This window comes from Varanus komodoensis, unplaced genomic scaffold, assembly GCF_004798865.1.
Source record: "Varanus komodoensis strain SLA01 unplaced genomic scaffold, ASM479886v1 scaffold1, whole genome shotgun sequence".
NCBI classification, from domain to species: domain Eukaryota; kingdom Metazoa; phylum Chordata; class Lepidosauria; order Squamata; family Varanidae; genus Varanus; species Varanus komodoensis.
In genome coordinates this window covers 125,021,621-125,047,468 of record NW_025335268.1, presented here as the reverse complement: position 1 = coordinate 125,047,468, position 25,848 = coordinate 125,021,621, and the positions used below count along the sequence as shown (strand labels likewise).

The window sequence follows — 25,848 nt, the reverse complement described above, 5'->3', positions numbered from 1 at the left end:
TTTGTCATATATGAACACTCACTGATTACAGCTTTGGAGGCACCATGGAAACATTCCCACACTCCTCAAACAAAACTCAAAGGCAAGGTTTGAAACATCAATTAATGTTTATTCAAGTAAATTGCAAATGGGCAAAAGGTATCAAGTTGTTAGCAATGGTTCAGAGATCCACACAACCCACAAAACCAGTGGTCACCCCATCTTTCTTCCATCCCTGTGCATTCTTGCATAGTTGCTTTAAGGCAACTTCCAACACCACTGTCCTCAGAAAAAAAATCCAAAAAACCTGCTTTCAGACCCAGGGCTTCAGCTAACTGAAAAGATCAAGCAAGATGGGGAAAGAACTGTCTAGCTCTTTAATAGTTTAAGACTGCAATCCTATACACCTTACCTTGGAGTAAGTCCCACAGAGCCTCGTGGGACTTATTTGAGTGGATGTGCATTGGATTGCATTGTTTGAGGCAGAAATAAAAACTGCTCCTTGCTTGCAACTTCCCCGGTATGTCAACTATAAAATTGTAAAATTAAAGAGGACAGGTCGCTGGCCAATGGCAGACAAATAGTGAAGTTAGACTCCCCTTCATGTTGGCATATTATTTAACCATCACATCAATCTTCAACCTGGAAACTGAAGAAGTGATTTGTTTAGGCTTTGTGCAAATAATGCCAACCTGGTTGTAGAAAGATGCCAGTCTCAGAGCAGCAGGATCATCACTGAATTATTCTTAAAACAGTATTTAGGCAAAATAGAGGCAGAACTATTTATTGGTCTTGGCAGGTGAAAGACCATCTCTCCAGCAATTACTAAAATCTTACAGCAGTTCAAGAAGTTCTCAATCTTCTGCTGTTTTCTCCCCACAGAGAAGTTAACATCCAACAGGAAGTCCATGCTAGGGCTATATCCACTGAGCAGCATCTTTGAGCAATGTGGTTCTAAACCAGAGTGTAATTAATGCATGTGAAACAAATACTCAAATCAAATGAGGTCCAAGCCATTTGAGATTTGAGCTGTACCAGGGTCTCACCTTCACATGGACAATGTACCCATTATGTGTCTTCATACTGAAGCACAGGAACTGACACAAGCTTCAACATGGCTTGCAGTTGTCAGGCATGTTGGTAGAATGAGCCTTTGCTAAGCACCCCCCCTCCCCCAGAAATGCTCTTAAAAGCTATTCATTGCAGTTGCCTATAGTCTATTATTAGGGGAAAAAATAGAGATGGGTTTCTTTGAGCAAAGAGGCCCAAGGAGCTTGAATAACCCTTTTCAGAAGCAATTCTGATTTTGGGAATCTGAACATGTCAATAAACCATCCTTTGAAATGATGCCAATTCTCAAAGAACTCCCCCCTTCCCCAATCACTCATCAGTCTGACAAATTAAGTGTTTATCCCTTTAATAGCACAATAGTTTTAAAAGTCAACTCAAACTAAATTATCTATAGTGTATTATGTCAGTTCCAGAGAAAAACCAGACAGATCCTGTTGGAATAATAAAACTTTGTAACCAGTACAGCAGCATCAGAAGCAGCAGCAACAAACAGCAGCAACTCCATGTTTTAAGAGAATGAAACTTAAATTATCCAGAGGTAGTTGTGAATGAAGGAAAGAGAAAAACCTTGATAGACAACATGTTTTGAAAAGACAACTGTGGCTAACACTCTAACTGTGCTATTATCAACTGAGAACATCACCAAAACCAGAAGAGACTGGGGGCCGGGGGAGGGAATTTGTCATCCTGCTTTCCATGGTCTTGACAAACACTTGTCTGGTGTCAAAGGAGATCCAATAGTCCTCCTTTCTGTGCAGAATGAATAAGCACCAAGGCAAAGAACTGTCAAGTTGTACGCTCCCACTTGCAAGTCTTTCTGACCTGAGAGTGGGCAGTTGGAGTTACAGTGGGAGTAGATGGGAGGGACTGTTATGTGGTTATTGGAAAGAGCTCCCATTGGCAGATGAGAATAAAAGAACAGACCCCAGCAGTTTTACCAATAGCAAGCCTAAGTATTTGGGCTCCAAGGCAGCTTGTTGGGGCCAAGTTGCGTGCCATCAACAAATTACAGGGCTACTGTGAAGAGCCATATTATGCTTCAACCACAGGAAATGGAGTGAGAAAAGGCAAGCTAACATCCTCTAAAACCTGGACCTAGGCAAATGGCTTACAATAGGAAACAATTACTGCCTTCCTCCTTTTCAGTGTTGTGGTTTTTCTCACCATACTGACATCCCAGAATAAATGCAGATAATATCCCCAATTCTCCTCCATGGCATAACTTTCTGCCATTGCCAAGTATCATTTTGGAGGATGGTATGGTCTCTGTAAAAGGGAAATCAGGTTGATTTCAGGAATAATTAGGCTGTCCACTCTTTTTCAACATGAATAAGTGGTTACCATAAAGATTTATATACCCCTTTCTCTACAAGGAGTGTACTGAAGAGATAGGCCAAAAAACATACAAAATAAAGAACAACCTTCCCTAATCTGGCAACCTTCAGATGTTTTTTGACATTTCATCAGTACCAGCTCAGAATGATGGGAGTTGCAATTTAATATATCTGGAGGGCACCAGGTTGTGAAAGGTTGACACAGAATTACATGAACTGGTAGGCTAAAATTTTAACCCTGTCAAATGAGAAGGGTGAACCATACATGGTTTTCCCGTTAAACATTATACATCAAATGCGATGACTGATTTGTTTCACACTGTACTCCAGTGTTGCTGTTTTGACTGCAAGAACATTGAAGAGGTGGGGGTCAGGGAAGGGGTGAGGATTCTTTGTTCCTTCCTCAGTCCCAGAACTCGACAAGAAATAGGAAAAATGAACTGTGAGGTAGAATCAGTTGGCTATTTTCACTGCTCCTCTTCTGACGACTCCTGGGAGATGTTGACCTCTTCTTCATCCTTTTCCTGGACAGGAAGAGAAAAGGATTGAGACAATCATGGAGGGGATTATATCACATTAGGCATAAGGCTAATTAACATTGTTTATTATCATCACTAGGGCAGCTATGAAGGGAGAAGTGCAGGAACCTGAGGTTGCCTTTCAGTTGCTCTGACATGGCCATCCCAACTCCTAGTCACAGATATGTGGTAACTAGTTGCATCACACATCCTCAAATCTACACTGCACTAAGAGTCACAAAACTTACTGCTTTATATTATTCAAGCCTCAAATGTGATCTTGGAAAGCAGGTCAAAGATCAACTTACTGCAACCTGGCTCAAACGAAGCCCTGAGAATACACACACAAGAAATGCCTGCATTTAGATAGCTCCCTCTCCTCTTTTCTTCCCAAGCGCTCAACTAGCTGCTTTCTGTAGTTCTCCCAGGTCCCATCCTGTGCTGAAAAAAAAAAGCTTTTCATCCTTTGAAAAAGCAATGTATTTTCAAATCGATGCTGCAGGTTCCTCCTAGAAGACAGCTATAATAAACACAAGCCTTCAAAACTTTGAGTGACAGGCAGAAACTAGCAGACCTACATCATGCTAGCACAGATGGCATAGTCAGCTGTGACAAAGGCACAAACAAGTTTTTCCACCAAAGCAGTTACACAGACAAACAGGGGACCTGAACAGGAAGCAGTCTGGGCACCAAATAAGGCAGCAAAGGCCCTGCTGTTATTATGGTGCAGAATGTTCACCACACTTCTCTGTCATAAGTTACCAATTGGCAGTAAGTAACTTTGATTACATAGCATAAACAAGCTTTACCTATCCTGGTACCCTCCAGATGTGTTGGGGTACAACTTCCACTGACTAGGGTAATCCAACAGATCTGGCACCAGGTTGGCAAAGGTGCCATGAACAATGCTTAACACAGGCATGGAGAGCCCTAAATGGGTTATTTTCTGTGTTTTGGTTGTCATGCAACTGAGTTTCCACAAGAGGGACAGTGGTATTAAGAAACCCATCTAATTCAAAATTGTTTTTCTCTATTTTCTACAAAGCTTTCATTCACTCTGCTCAGTAAAAAGATTTCCTACCATCCACACCCTTCCAGCTCTGAAAAGCAATTGTTTGTGTACAAGGGGGAACATATTTCTTCAAGGAGGTATCTCCTGTCTGCTCTCTTTAAAGAAAAACAAATGCTGTCAGAATGAGATGAGTCATGGCTGAGTGTGTGTGTGAGTCAGCAACCTCCACTTCCTTGTGTTTCATTCATAAAAATATACATTTAAGCCACTGTGGAATGTGCCTGCCAAGTCTGTACAGCCAGTTCCAGGGCTAGAGACCTCATTTAGCACAGGAAGGAAATGACTGATATTATATAGCTTCTCTCTCTTTTTAGGGGGGCAGGGGCTGCAACTGAACCAGGCTGGTAGCCTAAGCCAAATTACAAAGAATCTGGCAAGCTCTAGAGAAGTCAAAATGGAATGGCTGAATCTTAGCACAGTCGTGCTTGGGCAGCAGTGGGACTTCTGCTCCATTCAAGCAAATGGTAGCAGCAAAGACAACAGTTCCAGCCTTTAGCATTCAGTGTGACCCCCCCCCCCCCAACCAAGTTTTATCTTCAGATGGTGTCTATGCTCAATTGCCCTCAACATTCTGTATGTCCTGGAAGTTTACAAGTGTTTGTCAGGTCATTTTGAGTTGCTTTAAGTCATTTAAAAACATACACATACTTAAGCATATCTAGGAAGTTCTAAGAGTTTACATAAACCACACTTTTTTTTTTTTTTATGTGGTCCTGTTTCACTTCCAAAATGGCAGGCAGTCAACTACTCTGGTTTGCTTAGAGAGAATGATATGTACTTGCTAGCAGGTCCAGCATCAGCTCTTGACACACTTGGCAGCTGCCAGTTCTCTTCTAGGGGCCCCTGGCACTGATGCTTGTTCTGGGAACACCCCCCCTTGGCCTGCAGATAAATACAAATTACTATACACAATTTCCTGCAGTGTGTTCAAGAGCTCAAGGTTGCTCCTGGGTGTCACTATGAAGCACTGTGAAAAATTACAATGATAGCACCAAGAAGGAAATGTACTCCACCCCTTCCCCCACATTTATTTCTCCTAATGCTGTGCAGTGATACTTTGAACACTGCAGTTAATTTAAAATTTTGTTCTGTAGCTGCTTGCTAGCACCAGAGCTTGGGTGAGGGCACAATGGTAGTGCAGACCATGGAAAGCGGTTTGCTACAAGCTCCTCCAGGTCCAGGATACTAGAAGATACAAATTACAGGTCAATCCACTTTACAATCAAATTTCTTTTGCAAACAATGGAACAATATAGATTAGCGCACCCCTCACTTGCATTTTTAAGAATATACTAGAATTAAAACAAAAGGAAGGATAAAGCAAACAGAATAGATTTACAGAGTTCTGTCAAACCCTACTTCTGATATAGAATGACAGTACTCGTAGAAAATTAATCATCACATTGAAGAGTTTTATTTAGGTATATCTCACTTCTTTGGTTTTTAAAATGCAACCAAAACCTTAATCCTCACTTTTAAAATCAGCCAACTAGATCCAACCACTTTAGGGCTTTAACATATATGTTTTCAGAAAAAGTGGGTCCAGGTAATTTTCTGATTTGCTGGCTAGATCAGTGATATCAGAAATGGAAGCTATTGCATTATGGGCATACCAACCATCTGCCTCTGCAAAGGGGTTTGCTTTTACTGAAGTTCCTATAAAAAGATTCACTCAGTCCTCAGCTTTTGATAGACCATCTAACTAGAAGCCAAGATACTTTGTGTCTCAGACTGTCCTCTCTGCAATAAACTTGACATGCTTTGGGACACAAGGCTCTACTCAAATATGTTATGTGGCAACATAAATTAGATGGGTTTTTAAATTTGATTTTGAATTTTGTATATTTTTAATTGTGGTCTTCCCTGACCCTGTCCTGTTCTTTGCTCTTTTTCATTAAACTCCTTTTTATATTAGGATATTTGGTTGTGTTCCTTTCAGATGGATTTCTCACTGAACTGTTCCTCACATTAATGACCACACTCACAAAGCTACTGTTTGTATTTCAGAAGGACTTTGTTAAGTTCTGTTTCTGGGCTTAGGGAAGGAAAAGTTCAAAACACCTTTCTTTTACTTTTTCCCTTGGCCTGGGCTGAAGAAAGGGTTCTTTTGCAACAGGGCTCAGGGACTCGCCAAGCAGTTGGACAGACTAGGTGTGCCAGGCAGTGAGGAAAAACCTATCAGAAATCCTGTCCCTGGGGAACCCATGTAAAGAAGGGGCCTGCCAGAAGGAAAAGTTACTTGTTTTCCTTCTGGTGTCCCAACAAGTGTATTCTATATTTTGACATCAGTTACATAAAGGCATGCTTAGAACTTAGCCAGTATTAGAAGACACAACCTGCAGTTACATCATGGTCAGTCTAGCCTTCACCACAGCAGCAGATGGGGATGCATTTGAGAGATCAGTCCTGGAAACAGTATATACCATAACTGGGAAACCCATTTTGATGGTGAATTCTTGAACCCAGACCAGAACACCTTAGTGGGATGTGAGATGCAGTTGCTGTGGTAGACCATGACGGCCAGCTGAAACTGCCTAGAACTCATTCTGCAGGAATGCTAGAATGCCACACTGGTAGCACCAGATCCAAGCCAGCTAACAGAGAACAAACCACTTCCTGTTACTCATTTCAGTGCAAGAAAGAAAAGAACGCTAGCAATCATAAATTGGAAGGCAGCATGGAGAAAGATGCCAATGTGTTTTTAAACTGATAACACAACAAGCAGACGCCAAGCAATCACCATCAAAGGAGGAAATACCCTTGGTCTTGGGGCTTCCACTAGAGACTCATCAAGCTCCCTGACCTACACGAACAGAACATACTTGTATCTGCATCTCACCCTATCTTCTTAGGGTAGTGTCTCCCGGATTCAGAGAGCACCCAATAACTCACATATTGAGCAACTTGGTCCTTTTTGTGTGTTGCAGTATTTTTAACTTGGCATTTTAAACAAAACGGAGATCATGCACTTCCTATTTTTATTTTTGTAGTTGCAGATCACTTCGTAGTGCTGTGGTAACCAACATGTACCCACAAAGGCTGGTGAGGTGCCCAACAAATTATTTCCCCCTTATGAAGTATGGGACAATGGAGAGGCAGCAAACTGGAAGATGGTGCCCAGACAAAGATTTCTAGAGTCAAAGCCTACCACTTGGGGTAGGGGTAACAGGGCCCTTTGTAGGGTCCTACAGTAAAATTTCAGTAGGGGTTTTTTCATCCCTATGGAAAGAATTCCTCATTCACATAAATATGGCTGGGAAACAAATCTCTACCCCCCAAAAGGAAAATGGAACACCCCACCCAAGGAACTCTTTACATCACCTCCAGCCAATTTTCAATATGGCAATGTTTCACTCTATGCTAGCAGAGAGTAATGTCTGGCCTACAGGCCTGATCTGACTCATGGGCCTGCCCAGTCCAGAAAGGGATGGGCACCCTCCATGCTTCTCTCTTCTTATCTTGGGGAAAGAAATGTCAATGAGATCTCCAATTTGTGGATCCCTTTGTGTGCTTCTTGTCTTCCCAGTGATCAGAGATAACAAAGGGATGCCCTGGAATTGACCAGGTGTTGCAGATTGAATCCTTGTACTTCTGTTGCTTCATGTAGAGATATGGAGATCTGTGCCCCCCTCTGTACTGAGGGGAGCAAAAAAAGTAGTGGGCCATCCTCCCTTGCCATCATCATGCCAACTGGCTTGGGCAGGGCAGTGGAGTGATCAAATTAGGTTGTTCTTGCCTTATGCAAAAGAATAGAGAAATGACTACTTATTGGCATAGCGATGGAGAGAACACAGAAACATGGAGCCAGAAAAAAGGCAAGTAAAGAGTCCATATACAATGACAAGGGATCCTTTTAAAAATGCCAAATGCGTCCATAACCACCCTTGGCCTAGTCATGATGAGAAAAGAGGAAGCCCATCTCCCACTGAATGTGCCAAAGAGAAGCTACCAGACAGGAATATGAAGCTGTTGTGTTGCTACAGTTGACACTAACTCTGAGATGAAGGTAGTACAGTTTGCCCTCAGGACATAACACCAGTCAATTCATTCCCCAGAATTTCTCTCTCTTCCTGCAAGTTGTTTTATTGCTTGAAAGGTAAGCATCTTTATCTTTATTTACTTTTAAGATTTATGCATCACATTGCTCAATAAAATATCCAAGCAGTGAGCATGAAAAAGGAGAGATGATGATCATGATAAAAATACAGAATTAAAATCTTTAAATCAGAGGGTGTCAATAGAACAGCAACTTCTTAAAACATGTATTCAGGAGGTGCGCACAGCGTATTGCTGCTGCCTGCCTGATACCAACAGGCAAGGAGTTCCACACAGAAGGAGTAATGACAAGGGTCTATTCTGAGGAGACATCAAATAGGCTACTGGTCTACATGGGCCTCAGTGACCAGGTGGGCTTGAATTCGGTTGCTTGGCTATGAAGACATGCAGTTCCTTTAGAACAGATACGACTCCCCCAAGGATAATTGTTCAGCCATGCACCATCCCAGTCCCACGTACAAGTCAGGAAATGAGAGGCCTCAGAGTCTGTAGCAACTCAACTAGAGGACACAATTGTTTGTTTCACATCAGATTATACCATCCATGCTTTTGGAGTGGGTATCTTGCAACAGGGCTGTGAAGATAACATGGCAAGCGGGAGGATTATGTAATCCATCTAAGGTTTCTATTAAGAGGTAAACTGGTGAGATATAAAGGTAATATAATAATTACTACTAGTAGTAGTTCAATCATATGCAGACTGATTTTACTAGAGACTTTTACTAGGACTGAAAGCATCACACTCCTAAAGCAAGAGCCATGTGAAGGTGAAAGCCATTGAACTGCACCTTTCAGCCATAGGTCTGGAAGGAGACAATTGTGACAAGTCTCACAGACAGTTCAGCACCTATCATTGCAAGACTGGAAGGCCAAGAATTTATTATATATCTGGGATGGCAGCCTGATTGAAAATTCCAGGTTGAGTACCTGCTGGCTAGCATCCAGTTCTCAATGTAACAAAATCACATGATGTTTTGTAGGTCAATTTCTCTTGATCCAACAATTCGCTTTTCCTACTGGACAGCCCACTACTCCTGAGTAGACCTGAAGTACAAATCTCTTCCCCAAGTGAAATGCCAAGTTCTAAATGCAAGATAAGCCACCATAGCCAATTTTTCTCAGAGAAATATTTACCATTTAAAAACAACCACTTACTGATTTTTTGGGTCGGCCTCGAGGTTTCCTCCCAGATGTTGTTACAGTAGCTTTCTAGACAGAAAGAACATAACAAAAAGTTAGCTTTAAGTCAAGCCAATTTTACAAGGCTTCTGCCATCCAGCCCAAACCTAGACCTGTTTCAGATATTTCTATATTTGGGATTTCTACTTCCTGATTAAAAAGCAGTTGTATTTCTTGGGTCTTTGGGATCCATGGAACAGGATCCCCAGAGAATTTCACCTGGCACCATCACCACTTTGGTGCCAGGCAAAAACCATCCTCTTTTTCAGACTTTAACAACTGATTTTAAAAATAGTTCTATTAACTGTATACATTCTATGATTCATTAATTGTTTTTTCTTACTTGTCTTAATATAATTTTAAAGTTCATCGTTACATTTTCATCTGGTTGGTTTTTATTGATTTTAGTATTGCAACATTTTAATTTTAATTGTTAAATGCTGCTTAGAGAGTCCTGCTGGCTATTTTGTGGCACATAAATATAATAAATAGATATATGTTGCTGGGCAAAGTCTGAAATAAACAAATCACAATATAGTCATCACCAAATAACATCAAGAGTAAGCAAAGTTTCATGGTAACACTCTCTGCAGAGGAAGCTCTTTGTTCTAAAACTTGGCATGGTTCCAGTACTGGTGTGAGTGAGGACTCCTTTGACAGTTTCAGTTCTGGGCTTTGTTCCTGAAAAATCAGTGGCTTTAAAAAATTTTTCCATTACACAAACAATCCTCAGGGACTTCCACCTCCCCAACCCTAATCCATTAATTTACAGTTTCATGTAATCCATAATATGCCACTACATCTTAACTAAACCAGGAGTAAGAAAATGGCAACTTAAGAGGCAAGATGTACTACCCTAAGGCTTGCTCCACACCCAAGGCTTTAGCACCAAAACATTTTTGGTGTGGTGGTAATTAGCCCATTAAAGGGTTAGGAAAAAAGCATCAACATTTCTGAAATGTTAAACTTGATGTTTGGATGGAGGCTCTAAGAAATACATTTGTCTCCAAAACTGGTACTTGAAATGACCTACAGAGCATCTTCCTCTGAGCACCAGGGCTATTTGTGAAAAAGCATCCAAAGGTGGTAGACCACTGCAAATATTTCTGTTCCAAACTGTGTTCACATAGATGACAAACATTGAATTAGCAGCACAAATATCCAAAAGGAAAAAATAATGAAACTGAAATAGTTTGTGCCAAAGTTGATCTAACAAAACTCCCCAACTGTATGCAAAAGTATTACAACCATGTACCAGTCCCATGAATTTTAAATTAATCTTGCGATCCGAGGATGTGACTCATATGAGCTTTGAACACTTGGGGTAGGCAGTGATGTCTCTTTCAACTGGCCTTTCCTTTTGCCTTCTGGGGACATTGCCACAAGTCCCTCCCTTGTCATCTCTAACCCTCACAACAATTTCAGCAGGAGCCATCTGGGCTCCAGCCCCATGACTCAGGGAAGTATGCAGGATATGAGTCGCATATTTTCAAAACAGGTTTGAAACCAAACACGACACACACACCCCATTCTTGGAACTTTGTGCAAATTTATTTTCCACTCCTAGGACATCTTCACCAGTATTTATACCCCACATCTTTAAGAAGTGGGTATGAAGACCATGAAGACTTGGCCTCCATGATCACAGACTGACCTTCTGACAGCTATATGTATAAAAGCCTTGGGATGCTATAAGTATCCGAATCCTGTCATTCTACTTTAACTGCAGAAGGGGCAAACGCTATGATTCAAAGCAGAGCATTATTTGAGGGTCAGGCATTACAATCCAGCACACCAAACACCTCAAACAACTCCAAACAGGAGATGAGTAATTAGCAGGATTAGCGTGGGTGACAAGAATGAAGAACAGAGTTTCTGAAAGTCCTTGCAGGTATATAATTTTCATGGTACTTCCTCTTGTTCTAGCTTAGTAGTGCCAAGAAACCAGCTGTAGAGAAAGCTATCTGAACACGTGCTAAAGCAAGACGATCAGAACAACCTGGTGCCTTACCGCAAATTTGCTTTAATCTCTGCAATTGCTACTCTGGATCCCCAAAGACCTAAGGAATGCACTACAAGTGGCCTGGAGGAAAGCCAAATGCAGGTATCCACACAAGGAGCAACAGGCAACTATCAGAGCAACTCTACAAATGCATCTGTTCTGGAAATGAAGTGCAGAAAGGCATTAACCATCCAACACTGAGAAGCTGATATCACAATGCTCAGTGTTGCTGCATTAATTGCTGCATGTGTGATATTCTGCCATGTCACGATCTCTGAATCAACTCACTCCAAAGCAGACAACAAACCTGAGATCCCAAACTCCTACTTGAATATTTAACTGAGCCAACCATCTCTGCAGCAGTGTCTATTACAAAGTCCAAGAGCAGGAGGAGGAAGAGGATGCAGCAGCTGCACAAAGTGAGGTGCGCAACAGGCAGAAGCAACTGTCCCTGCTGGATGTTCTCTTTGCTTAGCATTTTACAATTTGAACAGATGGCAAAGGGCTTGGTTTAAGCCATTGAAATAACCTCTGCAGCTTGGCTGCCAATTCGGGACTAAGCAGCTGGGCCACACTTGAGGATCTTTCTCAGTATCTACTTGGAGGGTGCAGGAAAGGAAGAATATGTCCTTTGTGAATTAGCTCAACAATTTTTTCATATACACAGCTGCCCAGTCACCAACTGTCATCTACTCACTTGTCAACTTTCACCCAGTTTTAACCACATTGCCTCTTATCATATGAAAGGCTTTACTTTCCACCAGTGTGGAGAATGCTACAACTAGGTTGAATGCTACGCAAGATAAACAACTAGAAAACAAGGGTACTGGAGTTCAAGGGACCCAAAGTTCAGGAGCAGCCAGGATAGCCACTGACAACACTCAGTTTTCCTAAGAATTTTTCATCTTCTTCCTGCATGAGTGACTGGGCCTTTCCCTTCTGCTTCTTACAACCATGCAAATCCCACTTTCCAGGACACATACAAAATACAAATGTCACCAGTTGTCCAGCTAAATCAAATAACTTCTGTACAAAATAGCTTAGATATGGATGCCTCCAGGGCACCTGTATTCCTCCTCTTCAATTTTCAAGTTCATTAAAAAAATACACATTCAAGCATGCCCTCTTTGGAAAAAATGCAAAAAACAAACAAGTGCACACACACAGTTTCCAAGATTGATAAAAGACCAAATTAGATGTTACCTCAACATATATGTGGTTGCCAGCCCCTACATTTTATATGCTCTTCCATATCCAGATAGAGTGTAAAATATCTTGGGTGGATAGAATTAATTTCAGAAAAGAATCAATGGCTAGCTTTAGTAAAACAGTAACTATCCCCCAACTCCTAATTCTGCCTGCAAAATATCTCCTAAGACCCCATATCAAAGTTCCAAGGAAACCCATACATGGAAAACCCATGTTCAGCATCTAGTTTTGCCCTCAAATCCTCCAGGAACTGAATTTCAGTGCAACTGTATAAAAAGGATTAGAAAACATTTAACTAAGTAAAGAAGACACAGGAAAAAATGCGAGAACCACTTGAGGAAAAAAATCTAGAATAGCAGTTATGTCAGCACCTTTCTATTAGATCTATAGTTCGCCCCTCTACTAGTGTTACTTGGACTTAATTAAAGGTATCAGGAGACTGTCCCAGTAAAACCTGCAGATTTGATTCTCCCTGTTGCTGCTTCATGAGACAGGAATTTATGTCCACATGAAGTTTTAAAGTCACTTCCAGGTACATGCACACATGTGTGGCCTGAGGGGTAAGAAATTTGTTCTCCCAGAATACTTACCCTTCCCTTTGTTGAGGCCTTGTTTTTGCTCCCCTTTGGTCTGCCACGTGGTCTTTTAGGTGCTGGCGCCTCGGCGGGTTCTGGCTAGAGAGAAAGAGCATTACAGTCAGCAACAGGTGAAAAGGAATAGAAACATCTGTACATGTTCAACCGGACAAGGCAGGTTCAGTGCCTGCTGTTCCCTACCCAGATGCCACACCAAAGGAAATAAAGGAAAGCTATCAAACTTCATTGAGGAAGACAGTTTTATTAGTTAGCAACTTCAGGTGTTATTTCATTGCATCAAATGACACAATACCCCATGATTTATTTCATGCCTGTGTATCAATTTAGACAGGGAGTATATCTTACAATGTTTGTAGCACAGTGAAAGAAAATGTACCACCTTAGTGGTGCTGGCTACATATTTCTTCTTAATGAAGTTTGTTCCAAGTTAGTGTTATAATCTTAAGGCTGTGTCAACTGCATTTCTAATTACTATGTAGTCCAAGACTACGCAGTCCATGTCCTAAACTGTCCCCACAAAAGAATCTATCCCACTGCAAGAATTCATTCTGAGATCGCATGTTAAAGGAAATGGATGCTAGGTGCCAAACTTCAAAGTCTTTCACAGACCAGGAAGTGATAATCAGATTTAAGATAGAACTTCTATCCAGGTGGAAGTAGTACAGGCTGAAAAGAAAAAAAACACTACTTTTTATTCAAGTATGGATATGTTAAGAAAAAGCCCCATTAAGCCAAAGCTCTTTTTTGAGAGATGAGAAGGAAGCATTTGTACTCCCAATCTCAACCACATCCCAAAGATTTAATACCTGGAAATTAATAAAGACTTAATAGATTATATATTTTGTCAATTTAAGTGTCACATGGCCACTGTTTCTAATTTCCTGTCATATCAGCAACATGGGACTATTCTTTATTCCAAAGCAACTGCCACATTCTGCTAGAAGGATGAGGAGAAAGGTAGCAACTGCAGACTCAGACCAGCTAAAAGAAATGACGGAGGTGGCCAGATTTTGATCCATCTTCTTAATGTAGTACCCAAGAACTGTATTAACAGATTTCAGAAGTTTAGGCCCTAAAACTTTGACATAATACATTCCAACAAGATTTCTTTTTATATAGAAATAGCAGGAAAAGAAAACATAGGTATATGAATATGGGGAAAGCAACAGAAGCACAGAAAGGTCCAGAATGTATCAATTCAGTGTTAGAGTACCAGCAACCCAAGTCAAAATTATGTCAGTGGCAGGTAAATATTTGTAATTCCTATGTTGATCCAAGATACATACACTTAGTTACACACACACACATCACTTAAAAGAAGTCCCTCTAGCTGTTCTTTGCTAGGGGACTTGTTTCTCCACCTTTATTAAAGATAATGGGGCAATACTGCTACATCGACAGAAGTGGCGACAAAAACCCCTGCAGAGAAATGGCTGAAACATTGGTGGAGAGAAGAAAAGAAAGAATATAGCAAAGGAACAGTCCTAATGTTTTACTCCTACTATAATTTGTGGTGGTGCTGGGACATTGCTGCAAAATGCCAAATGTGCTCAATGGTTGCCCTCCCCTCATCTAATGGAATCCAGTTCTAGTAGCATCCAAAAATTTAACAAACCAAATGAATGACCTTTTCCCCAAATAAGCCACAGAGTGGATTACTACCATTTCCCTGTCATATTTCATCTTTCCTCTTTGAAGTATATGTCACAGATGTGTGAGCAATCAAGTCCTATAGGAAGTTAGTCAAAACTTGAGAGTAGGGAAAAGAAGAACCTGCACAGCACTAAAAGTAAGGTGTCAAAAGCTGTATAGACACTTCTCTCAGTAACGTACACTCAGCAATAGAGCCTGTCAATAACAGCTATCGGAAAACCATGAAAAAAGGAAGACAAGGCCATGAAATCAAAGCATAGAATGATGACTCTGAAAGATTTGCAATAAAAAGCAACCTTTTAAACAAGCAGGATCTGGTCTTTTCTTATGATCAAATTATACATAACAACATGAAAGAAGATCTGGAGAGGCTCCGGAGTTGAAGCTGCTTCCATAAAGAACCTCCATTGTCCTGAATCAGACTAACTAATCCAAAACAAAACCACCGATGGGGCAGAGAAGGTAAAAGGATAACTAAGGAGTCAGACCACTGGCCCATCTAGTCCAGTATTGTTGATACTGACTGACAGTAGCTCTTCAGGGTATCCAGCAGAGTTTTTTCCAGTCCTCCCAGGAGATACAGAGCACCAAACCTGGGACCTCCTATGTGCAAAGCATGTGCTCTACCACTGAGGTATAGCTCTAGCTATCATAGCATTCTGGTGCTTACAAAGCACTGTAAGAGCCCCAGAGATTCAGAATCTACTACAATACTATACAGAATTGCAGCCATCAACAGGCAGAACTGCCCTTCTTCCCAGTAGACTTGCAATAACTTTGCTTAAGCCATAGGTAGTGTTCCTCCTTTGCCATTTTCTAGATGATTTAGGCAACAGCCAGAGACAAAGTACTGCTTGCAAAAAGCTTCTCCAGGTATGTGCAGGAAAGCTGTCCACAAACCTGAGGCTGTTTCCTGGGCCTCCCTCGTCCTCTCTTCTCAGAAGCATCCTTATCTTGTTTGACAGCCAGAGTTTGGCTCGATTTTGCACTGGATTCACTCATCTTCCTTCTGCTAGAGGACAGACATAACAATAAGATTAAGTTAACACATGTTTTACTTTCAAACACCTCTGATAGAGATATTGGGAGCAACTCTGTTGTCTAGATATTGGCCCGGTGACTGAAAGTGGATTTTAGTAACACTAACCATTTCAGGATCATCAGGTTTTATAAAGAATACCTCTAGCAGGCTCTTCCCAATCCCCACATAGGCAGACAATCAAATGTTACTTTTATGATTGACTCCTGATTTGAAAGAAACTTGAACTGATTAGGCATGAACTATAATTTGCTTATTAATTACCGCAGAATCCTATGGCCACCTGGCTATGGAATGTGCTTCCCAGAGAGGTCCCCCTGGTGCTGACATTATATGCTTTTCGGTGCCAGGTCAAGACCTTTTTATTCTTCCGTACTTTTAATGTTTAATATTTTAACTATGTTTTATGCTCAAAATCCTCCAGCCCTTCACAAAATGCCCATAATACTCTGAGCCTGCAGGGCTACAGGCAACTTGACTGTGCTGCATCCTTATCATTAAATCCACACATGAAGAGATTAGCAATCCTATTATCCCTGGAGAATGTCTCAGGGACCATAAGGTTCTTTAGTGTCTCCCTTCCAAGGCCATAGACACTGCTATAATGGGGGAATCTGGTCTCTCCCCTCTGCAGCTGCTCTGGAAAGAACAGTATAAACTGAATTATGAGGTCAAAAAGAAAAACTGAAATGCTCCTAATGGCATTCACCACTTTTATTTTAAGATTACTTGGATTATACATTTCTTAATATGTTCTTTTTGAAGTCTATTTGAAGTACCTTCCTACATTGATTATAAACCAATTCAAAATTATTCAAAATTGCATTTCTGCTTAACTTATCGTGGCATTGCCAGTGATCAGCCACGAGAAGAGGTACTGATCCCAACATTGTGCTGTTCAGAGATCCCTTCTAAAGTTATATAGCAATTCTGAAGGATGTTTCTGATATAAGCAACTTCTCCCTCATGCAAAGGGCCATTGGTTGGTTGTGGGCATTCAGTATTCTATAGGACCAGAACTTTATGCCAGAGAAATCTGACTACCTTTTGGCCAGCAGTATGGGTATCAGCTACTTTGGGAAAGCTTGGTCACTTGCATCTTCCTGTCCAGAAATAAGAATTAACACTCAACTGGTTGATGAAGGGAGGTCACGGAAAAGAGAATGCAGCCAGCACAATCCCCCTCCATACATTCAGTCCAAACATAGAGACTGTGTGTGACTAGGGCAATAGGAAACTAGCCATTTCAAAAGAAATGTAAACATAACATATGGGGTGGATTTAATTTAAATCAGATCAACTAGATTTAAATAATGGTTTTCTACATAATTTGCATGCGTGCCTGCCTTGCCTGAAGGTAGAGGAACTTCATTAAAACATTCCCAAACTGGGTCTATTTTATGGCCTGCTGCCATTATAAGTTTTCTACTCCAGGGAAAGAATAGTATGACAAACCTCAGACTATACACAGAAAGATCCAAAGACTTGTGGCATATTCTGCTTAAATGGTTTCACTTTCATTTTTACTGCTTGTCCCTCCTACCTCACACTTAGCTTCTTGTGCACATCTATTCCACTCCCAACAACCTTCTATTGATTGTATTTTTTGAAATTTAGCACTTATGTGGTAAGGGGTTGATTCTGTGTACATAGATTTACAACAGGATAAAGGTCTTTTTCTCAACTTGGTACGCTTATTTTTAACATTTTTGCTGTGAAGAACAGGCTTGTGATCTCCCCAGACACAAATTCACAGTTTTGAGAACTGTTAAACCAAGCATTTGTGATAATATCTTCTAGAGGAAAAAAAAACTGCCAATTATCTTACAGAAGATCATGACATTGTGACTGGATTAATGGAATTCATTTACCAACAAATTTAAACATTGCATGAATATACAGTCTCATGCTGCATAATTAAAAACCAATCCTTATTTCATGATGAATAACCTTTGGACTATAATGTATCTTAAAGAGAAAGCTATCTTTAGATAAACCTTTCCTCAAAAAGCATTTTGTTTTTTTAAAAAATCCAATTTAAATTTTAAAAATACAATTTAAAATTTAAATATCTGATTTTGTTTTTAAAGAAACTTTGATTTTTATCCACCCTGCTAACATAAAACAAGCTGCATTTCAATCCAAAATAAATGAAGTAAACCTATTCCAGAAAATGTAAGGCCTCTGGTAAGGAAGGGGACAAAAATCAAGCTTAATTCTACTGAAATTTTTAGAGCGTCAGAAGGGGAGTCTGGTCTATTGTACTACTCAAGGCTGCCATTTGAGTTAGCCTGGCTAGGCTCCTTTTAGACTTGAAGGCCAGAACCCTTACATTGACTGTGCTGTTATCACCATGACAACAGCACCTTGCTCTGGGTGGGGCCAAGAGCCATACAGGCTGTGCCCTGGAAGGAACAAGGAGAGGATGTTCTCCTGAGATTACCTGTATTTTATTTTTCTGTTGCAAAGCTAGAAGCACTGGCAAGGGGAGATTTAAAACAGTGCATGGTAGGTGGAGATTAGACTCATGTCTCTCAGCACCACTGCTCCAATTGAAACCTCAGCTTTATGATAAAAATATGAAAATGATAAGCGATTGTGTTATTTGGCTCTTCAGCTCTTTCTCCATCAACCACAGCGGTACAGTACTTCCTTCAGATACTTAGGCATGCTATCTTGACAGATGACAGAATCTAACCGAGAGCAGACGCGCGGCCACAATAAGATAGGCTACCTGTAGAGCTGTTGCCATAGTGACCCCTGGGACCAGAAGAAGCTGCTCCACACCAGCTCCTACACAAAACGGACGCTACTGCATGGACACAGAATGGCAGTGAAGGGGCACCACACTGCTCCTAGTTCTACAAGAAAGCATCCCCGCATCCACTTGACCAAACAATCCCATGAGCCACAGGTGGTTTTTGGATGACAACGATGTAGCATCTGAACAGCGGGATTCACACACATTTCTTTTAGGGACCATCAAAAAGACCTCAGTGGTTATACTCATGGGGGGGGGGGGGGGGGAGGAGACATGTTCACCTAGATGCAATAATATAACTCAGTTTTCCCTTTGCTACTTGGAAGACGTGGCAGTTCAGAGAAGCCGCCTCCATATTTCAACCAGAAGAGGCTATAGGGAGTCCCTGCTATTATGAACGAAAACCACATGTGATGAGTGGTCTATGGCTAAGAAAAGTTAGAACTGTTGGTATATGATGATAAAAGGCCAGAGATTTATAATAGCTGCAGAATTGGGTCAGGTGAGCCAAGATCCTGCCACAGAGGAGCACAAAAACTTTTATCATTCTAACGAAAAGCTACCTGGTTTGCCTCTTATGAAACAGGCAAAGAATCCAAGACATAAAATATCTAATGCCGTATGCAAGCCACCATTCCTGTACCTTCTTCCTTAGGCTAAATGCATACCTAGGTACTTTAACTGATGTCATCTTTGGGATGAAAATTGATAGAATTAGTAAAATAGACCTTCAAGTTAAATTGCAGAAAAATCTGTATGTGTCCCTTGTAAGCCAAAGTATGTGGCTTTGTATGACTAGAGAAATTTTAGGACTTGAAATCAGTAGCTTACAGGATGTAGGTGCTTCTAGGAACAATGTTTAAAAATAAAATATATATACCCTAAACAGACACATGCAGTCTCAACACAGAGACCTCCTAGTCTTTCTACAAATATATAAATTGACTCATGCTCAGTTATGGAAGTGACTCATGAATTTAAAAACATCCTCAAAGGTTTTTTTTTTTTAAAGTCACAGACTCCTATAAACACTCTTTATAAGTTTATATAGCTAAAGGGTGCTTTGTGGCTATAATCCTATCTACACTTACTGTGGAGCAAATCCTATTAAGTAAGCTGAACTTACTTCTGGGTAAACTTGTTTAGGGCTGCACTGCTGGTATTCTCTTTCAGAGACTCTCATATGAAATTATTATTAGTTGTGGGTTTCAGCGGAGATAAATACAACTGTTTGTCTATGATGATAAAACCACCAGCACTCAAAACCACATTGCAGAAGAGTTAGTGCATCCTTCTCTGTTCCGAACGATTGATTAGTGACACCAGAGTGGGTTGTGAAAAGTGCAGGATGTTCTTGGTGCCATAAAAATGGTTCTCTCAGTCTTGCAAATAGAATCTGGGTAGTCTCGTTCTACTGCAGCACTCAGTCCTGATCATCCACCAATTGCTCACAAGGACTCCCTTTCTACTTTGGGATCCTGTCTCTAAAAGTCCAGAAGATGACAATGCCATACAATAGGGATGGCACCCTCTACCCACTATTGTTTTGTACAAAAAAGCCCTGTGGCAGTGGGTGGACACAGGAGAGCAAAGTGTCTGAGAAGGTAGCAGCTCTGGTCTGTTGTAGACTTCCATGTGGGAGATTCATAGAGTATATGCCAACCTTCTACAACTGGATGCATATGAGATGAGCTGAATTGTAAGTTTTACCATTCCAGCCAGCATGGCTGATGAGCAATGGGGATGATGGTGTCTATAGAGTACACCAGGTTGTGCAGGAGTGACATAGGGAGTAGAGTTTCTGCCAGATCTGTATGTGGCTAGACTCTACAAAGAAAAAATGTATCTCAATCTAACAGAAAATTATTATTGATCTTTCATTCTAGTAAAAGTATCTGGAGTGGTATACAATATAATTCTAACTACATAAACAATAACAATAGTACAAGTACAACTAACCACCAGTTTCTAAAAGAAGAAACAAAATAATATACAATGCTACTAACACTAAAGGCAAAATAAGAACAACAAACCTAACAGCAACATCTGAAATATTATGCACTAAAATCAGTAACTACAAAACTAGGTGTTACAGTTTGAAAGCTTACCAAAACAAGAGTGTCAAGTCCTGGTGAAATTGGGAGCCTGACACTTTCAGTTGGGAGAGCACTGTGGAACTGCCACAGTAAAGTCCTTATTTCCCATGCCAGAACTCCCAAGGCCATCAAGCTGTATGTGCAACAAGCCCAGATGACAGATCAAATGTGAAAATAATCTTATTAATGGCTTGATGATCTAACTGAAGTAGCATGATAAAATGAGGACAGGGTGGGAAGATTTGGCAGTCCAGATTTTTTTTTTTTTTACTGCCAATTCCCATCAGCCTCAGCATTATAGCCAATGGTCAAGGACTACGGGAATTCTCATCTAGCAACATTTAGAGAGCTACAGGTTACCTACCCTGCCATTGAGGATCAACAATGCTTTGGTATTACAGCATCGTGACCAGCACAATTGTCATAAGGACTAGAAAATCAACTGGTTGAATAAGACTTTTTGCAAGCGTATCTACTGGAAGGCAGGTCTTGAGTTTGTGCCTTACAATAGCAGTTCCCATATGCCTTCCTAAAGACATATCCCTAAGAGTTGTCTTTGGTATCACACGGAAGTCATGAACCTATCAAACCTTTCTCATTAACCTGGATGGCTATCAACAAGGCTTCCATTTATTTCTCTTAGGAATTTGCCCCTTGCACCAAAAAATGTGTAACAGACACTGTTACACTGTTATTCCTGAATTTCAGCATCCCTGAAAGCAGGAAAGCTACCTCAATGCTCTAAAACACAGATGGGCAATGGGCAGGCCAAAGTCAGTTCTTGTAGATCTTTCAGAAGGCTTGCGCAGATACCCAGTCCCCTCTGCTACTGACTTATCTGCAGGCAGCAATGAAGGTGTGCGATGGAAAAAGGCTGGGTAGAATCAATAGCAAAGGGAAGGAAGGCACATGTGGGGACAGCACAGCAAGGCCAACCACAAAAGTTGGATTATACTGACTAAATTGGTGCAATCCCTGTTTTGAAAGCAATCTTAACATGCAGGAAATGGAGGTTTAAATCTTCCCGTACATGTAAGCTGGTGGGTCATGGGGGTAGAGTAAGAGTGTATGTGGGAGGAAGTGTGTGTGTGTGCGTGTGCTTGAGGGAAGGCTGTTTGTATGTGCTCCTACACTATATCAGTGCATGCAACCCTGGGTACATGGCTTGCTCTCAAGGAACTGAATTACCAGCAGCCATAATCCCAAGGAACATCAGTCCTCTTGCGCTTTCCAACACAGAAACCTGCCATGCCTCCTCCCAGGTTCCCACAGCTGCTGTATGTACAAACAGTTCACTTGCACCATAACTCCCATGCTTCTATCTCATTAATAACAAAATAAGTTTTGCATGACAAATGATTGCTTAAGTTGAGAGCTCCTCAAACCCAAGATGACTGGCCTGATTCCAAAGAGACTGTTATCCCAATGGTACCTCCCAGGGGATGGATCATTTTCTTACAATATGCTGGAAGAAAAAAAAAAAACCACACACCCTCTTAAGAACTTGAAGAGCCTGTTTGAGGAGCACTGGATTGGCCAAGGGATTCGCTGAAGCCCCCAAAGTTGAACTGTTAGAAGCAGCCAACCTGCTTAAAGCTATCGTAATAAAGTCTTAATAAATAATCGGAATAGATAAATATCGTAAAGGGTGGGGTAGAGTGGGGGCCACATAGAAAGACAAATCACGCAAGACTTTTGAAATGCTCTGTCCTTCAAGGTACATCAATTCAGCTCTCAGGGGCTGATTTAATAGAGAAAGTGTGATCCTTCCTCAAGAGGAAGCAGCGAGAAAAGAATCCTTTTAAAGCTTGCAGCATACATAGCTTTCAAGCAGAGGTGAGCATGTTCTGCTCGGAAACTTACCCCACCCTCGGCATCTACTTGCTGGTCACTGAAGTCAAATCTACCTAAAACAAAGTAAAGTAGTTGAAAGGGACACCCATACAATCCGTTCCAAGTCTTAGCTGCAATGTTGAGCTTTTCTTTCTATTCACCCCCGCCTCCGTTTAACCCCACTTGAACTACGACGACTTAATCAGGCACCACTATTAAGCCCGCCCGCCATGCCGCCTGAATACATTTCTAAAATTTCATTTTTCCATTACTTCCAAGGGGAGCAACCCACCGACTGAAGGAGATCCAGTGCCAAGAAGAGACTACAGTTAAAAAGAAAAAGCAGCAGCGGGAATGGGTGCCACCTCGTTGCAATCGCACGCAACGTTTCACGGTCAGGAGAAGTGTGGATCTCCAACAATAGCAAAGCCGTTGCTCAAAAAACGCAAGCCAGAAAAGATATGCAACACCCTGAGAAAAGCAAAGAAGAGTATGAAACCGAAAGAGCATTCACACCTACCAGCCTTTTTTAACACCTGTAAAATTATAGCCCTGGGTATTATACCGATTCTCTTTAAAGGGAAATGAATGTTCTGAGATCTTCCCCTTTAAAAGAGCGGAAGGGGGTGTTTCTAGTGAGCCCAATGCACTACCTGCTATTTGCACACACACACAAAAACTTCCAGATCTGCATGTCTATTGGAAGAAATATAATGCCAAAATAAATTAATAAGTGGAGGAAAGTAATGTCGCGCGATTTGAAAATGAAACAACCTCGGCGTGCGTGTCTTCGTGAGGACCTCAAGAAAAAGAGACGAGAAGGGGAGGGGGCAGCGCAACCTGAAACACCAGCCGCCACAGCAGCAGCGTTACTGGAGCCTGCAAGTTGCATGAGGCGGCGCGGAGCCGATCATAGCCTTTCAGGCAGGGCAGATCCGACCTTCACCTCTTCCAGCACGGGGGCGACGGGGCAAAAAGAGGGAGGCATACCGGGTAGTGAAACCCGCTACACAGATACGCCGTGAAGCCACTCACCCCCACCCCGATGAAATCTGGATCCAGTGCCCTGGAATTTAACGTTAACCGAGAAGTGCCTGGCAGAGTCACCCCCCCATCTAGAAATTACAAGGCCAGTTTGCCTTCACCAATCCAGCAAGCTGTGCCAAGAACCCCCCCCCCGACACCCCTCCTCCTCCATTTGCAACGCACGATGAGAATAAAAGGCAGGAGGGTGCGTTATTCCGCATGCCTTACTTGCTTCCTATTGCAAATTACGAGTAGAGACGAAATCCCCCTTTCTTGGCAAATTGAAAATGACTTTGCAAAACGTATTATTATTAGTATTATTGCAAATGCTAATAAAATTAACGCAAACTTTTTTTTTTGGTAAGAAATCGGAAACTTACAATTGCTCTTATTCGCGAATCTGTGTATGTTTTTTCCTTGTGTGTTGTGATGAAATTAAAATAAACCCCCCTCCTGGCTGCTGATGGTTGCAAATGCAGATCTGAAGCAGAAGGCAGAGACTCGCAGTGGAAAAAAAAAAGAGGGAGAGAGAGCAGACAGGCCCCCTCTTATTTATATAAATTTTTAAAAAATGTTCCAAGAGGAAGGAAGCTGGGTCAAAATCATTTGCAGAATTAAAAAAAATGAAGAGAGGAAAAAACCCCTTTAAGTCTTTCTGGAGAGAATCCAGAAGCTAAAAATAGCAAAATCACACTTCAAATTAAATAAGGGCAGGCTGGCTAAGGGAAGCTTAGCCCTTCCAATGGGAGGGAGGGAGAGAGAGAGGGTAAAGGGGAGGGGGCGGAGCTATTGCGAGACTGCATCATCACCTGTGGGTGGAGGAAATGTAAAGAAAGCAGCAAGGGGGATTTAAAAGGACTGCTCGGCTTAAAACCAGCGGTGAGAATAAGGGTGGCGGCAGAAGCGGCAAACTGCAAGAACAAAAGGAAAACAATGGTAGAAGTACAATAACAGCTGCTGCTTCCCTTCAGTTCATATCATGGGAAAGAGAAATAGGAGAGTAGTTTCCGAACTTTTAAAAACAGGGATAATGCCATTTAAAAGAAAGAAGAAGGGGGAAAACCCAAGCTTTTGTGAACTGCGAAAGTTTGGACTAAGGTTGAGGTAGGGCTGTAAGAGGAATTCAGTTTTGACCAGAATTTATTTAGTTCGTACGTACCAGAAGCCTATGTAGACTCAAATGCATACTATGATTGAAGCTTGCACGTTTTTTGAGCTTGTGATGCAATTGTGGAACAAAAACATTTGTCTAAAAATATGCCCATTTGAGAAATTAGCAGGGCAAGTCTGCATTTGGAAAAAACGCCCATGAATGTGCTTTAAGCAGTGGGAAGAAAATAAAGTGTGTATCTCAAATAAGTGCAACTGGTGGAAAAAGTGCATGAAAATATGCATAAGTTGTCAAGTAAATAAGAAAAACTTGCAATCTTGTAAGAGAAGTTGGGATGAGTTTGGAGGTGGAATCTGGAGAACTTCAGTGTTACTTATTCACACATAGCTAGTTTGAAGTAGGTTACTATGGTCTATTGTATGATTTCCCTACACACATTGGGGATTATTAACGATGGGTCATTATGCTTTCCAGTGTCTTGCACTAAAATGAAAGTACTGGGCCATATGCAAAACTATGGCACACATCTTATGGGACAGCTTGGGCAGGTCACTTGGGATGACCCAGAGGTAATTTGGGGTAAATGCAATCTCTAGTGTCTTATTTATACATTTGGCCTGGGGTTGTTGCATTGTGGAAGTGTACTGTGCAAAAACAAGACCGGAGAACAACTTTGAAGGCAACAGGCTTCTGGTCATGGAAATAGATGATACTGGGTACTCCAAAGGGCATTTAGGGATGTAAAGATATATCCATGTTGATTCTTTTTTCAGTCTGTGGATGGCACCTCTATTTTTATGTTAGGAATTTGGGATTAGTAACAAACCTCATCCCATGGCTGCCTAAGAGTAGTACATAGCGTGACCCTGAGTAGGGTTATGCTAAAGAAAACAACTTCTTCATGGATCAATATCTTGCAATAGAAACTGCAGATAAAGGTTTCTTGCTTTGGATTGAGCCGTGTATGTTTGGGGTGTGGTGGGGGGTGGGGGGAGCATTAGAATACTGTCTCCTTTCTAGGGTCTCAGTTCTGATTGGCCTCCCTTATGCCTACACTAGAATTAAAGCGAAAGGCATACTGCAAGCTAAATCTTCAACAAAATATCTGCTTTAGCTCATGTTATTTTCAGGTATTTACACTCTACAGCGTATGTTGTCTCAGGCAGCACATTTGTAATGGCTGTTATTTTGTATTTTATAAAACCTGTAATACTTCTAAGAGGAGTGGCAGGCTATCTGGTTTTGCCACTGTGCTGTATGGTCACTAGCAAATAGTGTATTCTTGTGTGCATATAGTATAAGGTATACTATAA

At 41.3% G+C, this 25,848-nt stretch overlaps 2 protein-coding genes across 11 annotated transcripts in view; one reads left to right on the top strand and one right to left on the bottom strand.

The window, feature by feature from the left end:
- SMIM29 (small integral membrane protein 29) overlaps positions 1 to 22,788 on the top strand; it is a 37,570-nt gene extending 14,782 nt beyond the window's left edge. Inside the window, exon 3 of the mRNA XM_044444438.1 lies at positions 22,678 to 22,788. Coding sequence (XP_044300373.1) covers positions 22,678 to 22,731 — 54 coding nt within the window. The 3' untranslated portion in view covers positions 22,732 to 22,788. The remainder of the gene's footprint in view (positions 1 to 22,677) is intronic.
- HMGA1 (high mobility group AT-hook 1) lies at positions 89 to 25,111 on the bottom strand. Of its 10 annotated transcripts, none has more exons than XM_044444504.1 (6): positions 23,805 to 25,111; positions 22,429 to 22,472; positions 15,570 to 15,678; positions 13,011 to 13,094; positions 9,186 to 9,239; positions 89 to 2,908 (listed from the first exon to the last, which is right to left on the bottom strand). In XM_044444504.1, exons 2-6 carry the CDS (start codon positions 22,440 to 22,442, stop codon positions 2,852 to 2,854), a joined length of 318 nt encoding a protein of 105 aa, XP_044300439.1. In that variant the 5' UTR covers positions 22,443 to 22,472; positions 23,805 to 25,111; the 3' UTR covers positions 89 to 2,851. The 10 variants fall into 10 exon arrangements, with proteins under 10 accessions (XP_044300439.1, XP_044300423.1, XP_044300462.1 ...); XM_044444488.1 differs by having other exon boundaries at positions 15,570 to 15,681; positions 22,429 to 22,468; XM_044444527.1 differs by having other exon boundaries at positions 22,429 to 22,468.
- Between the last annotated feature and the right edge of the window lie 737 nt (positions 25,112 to 25,848).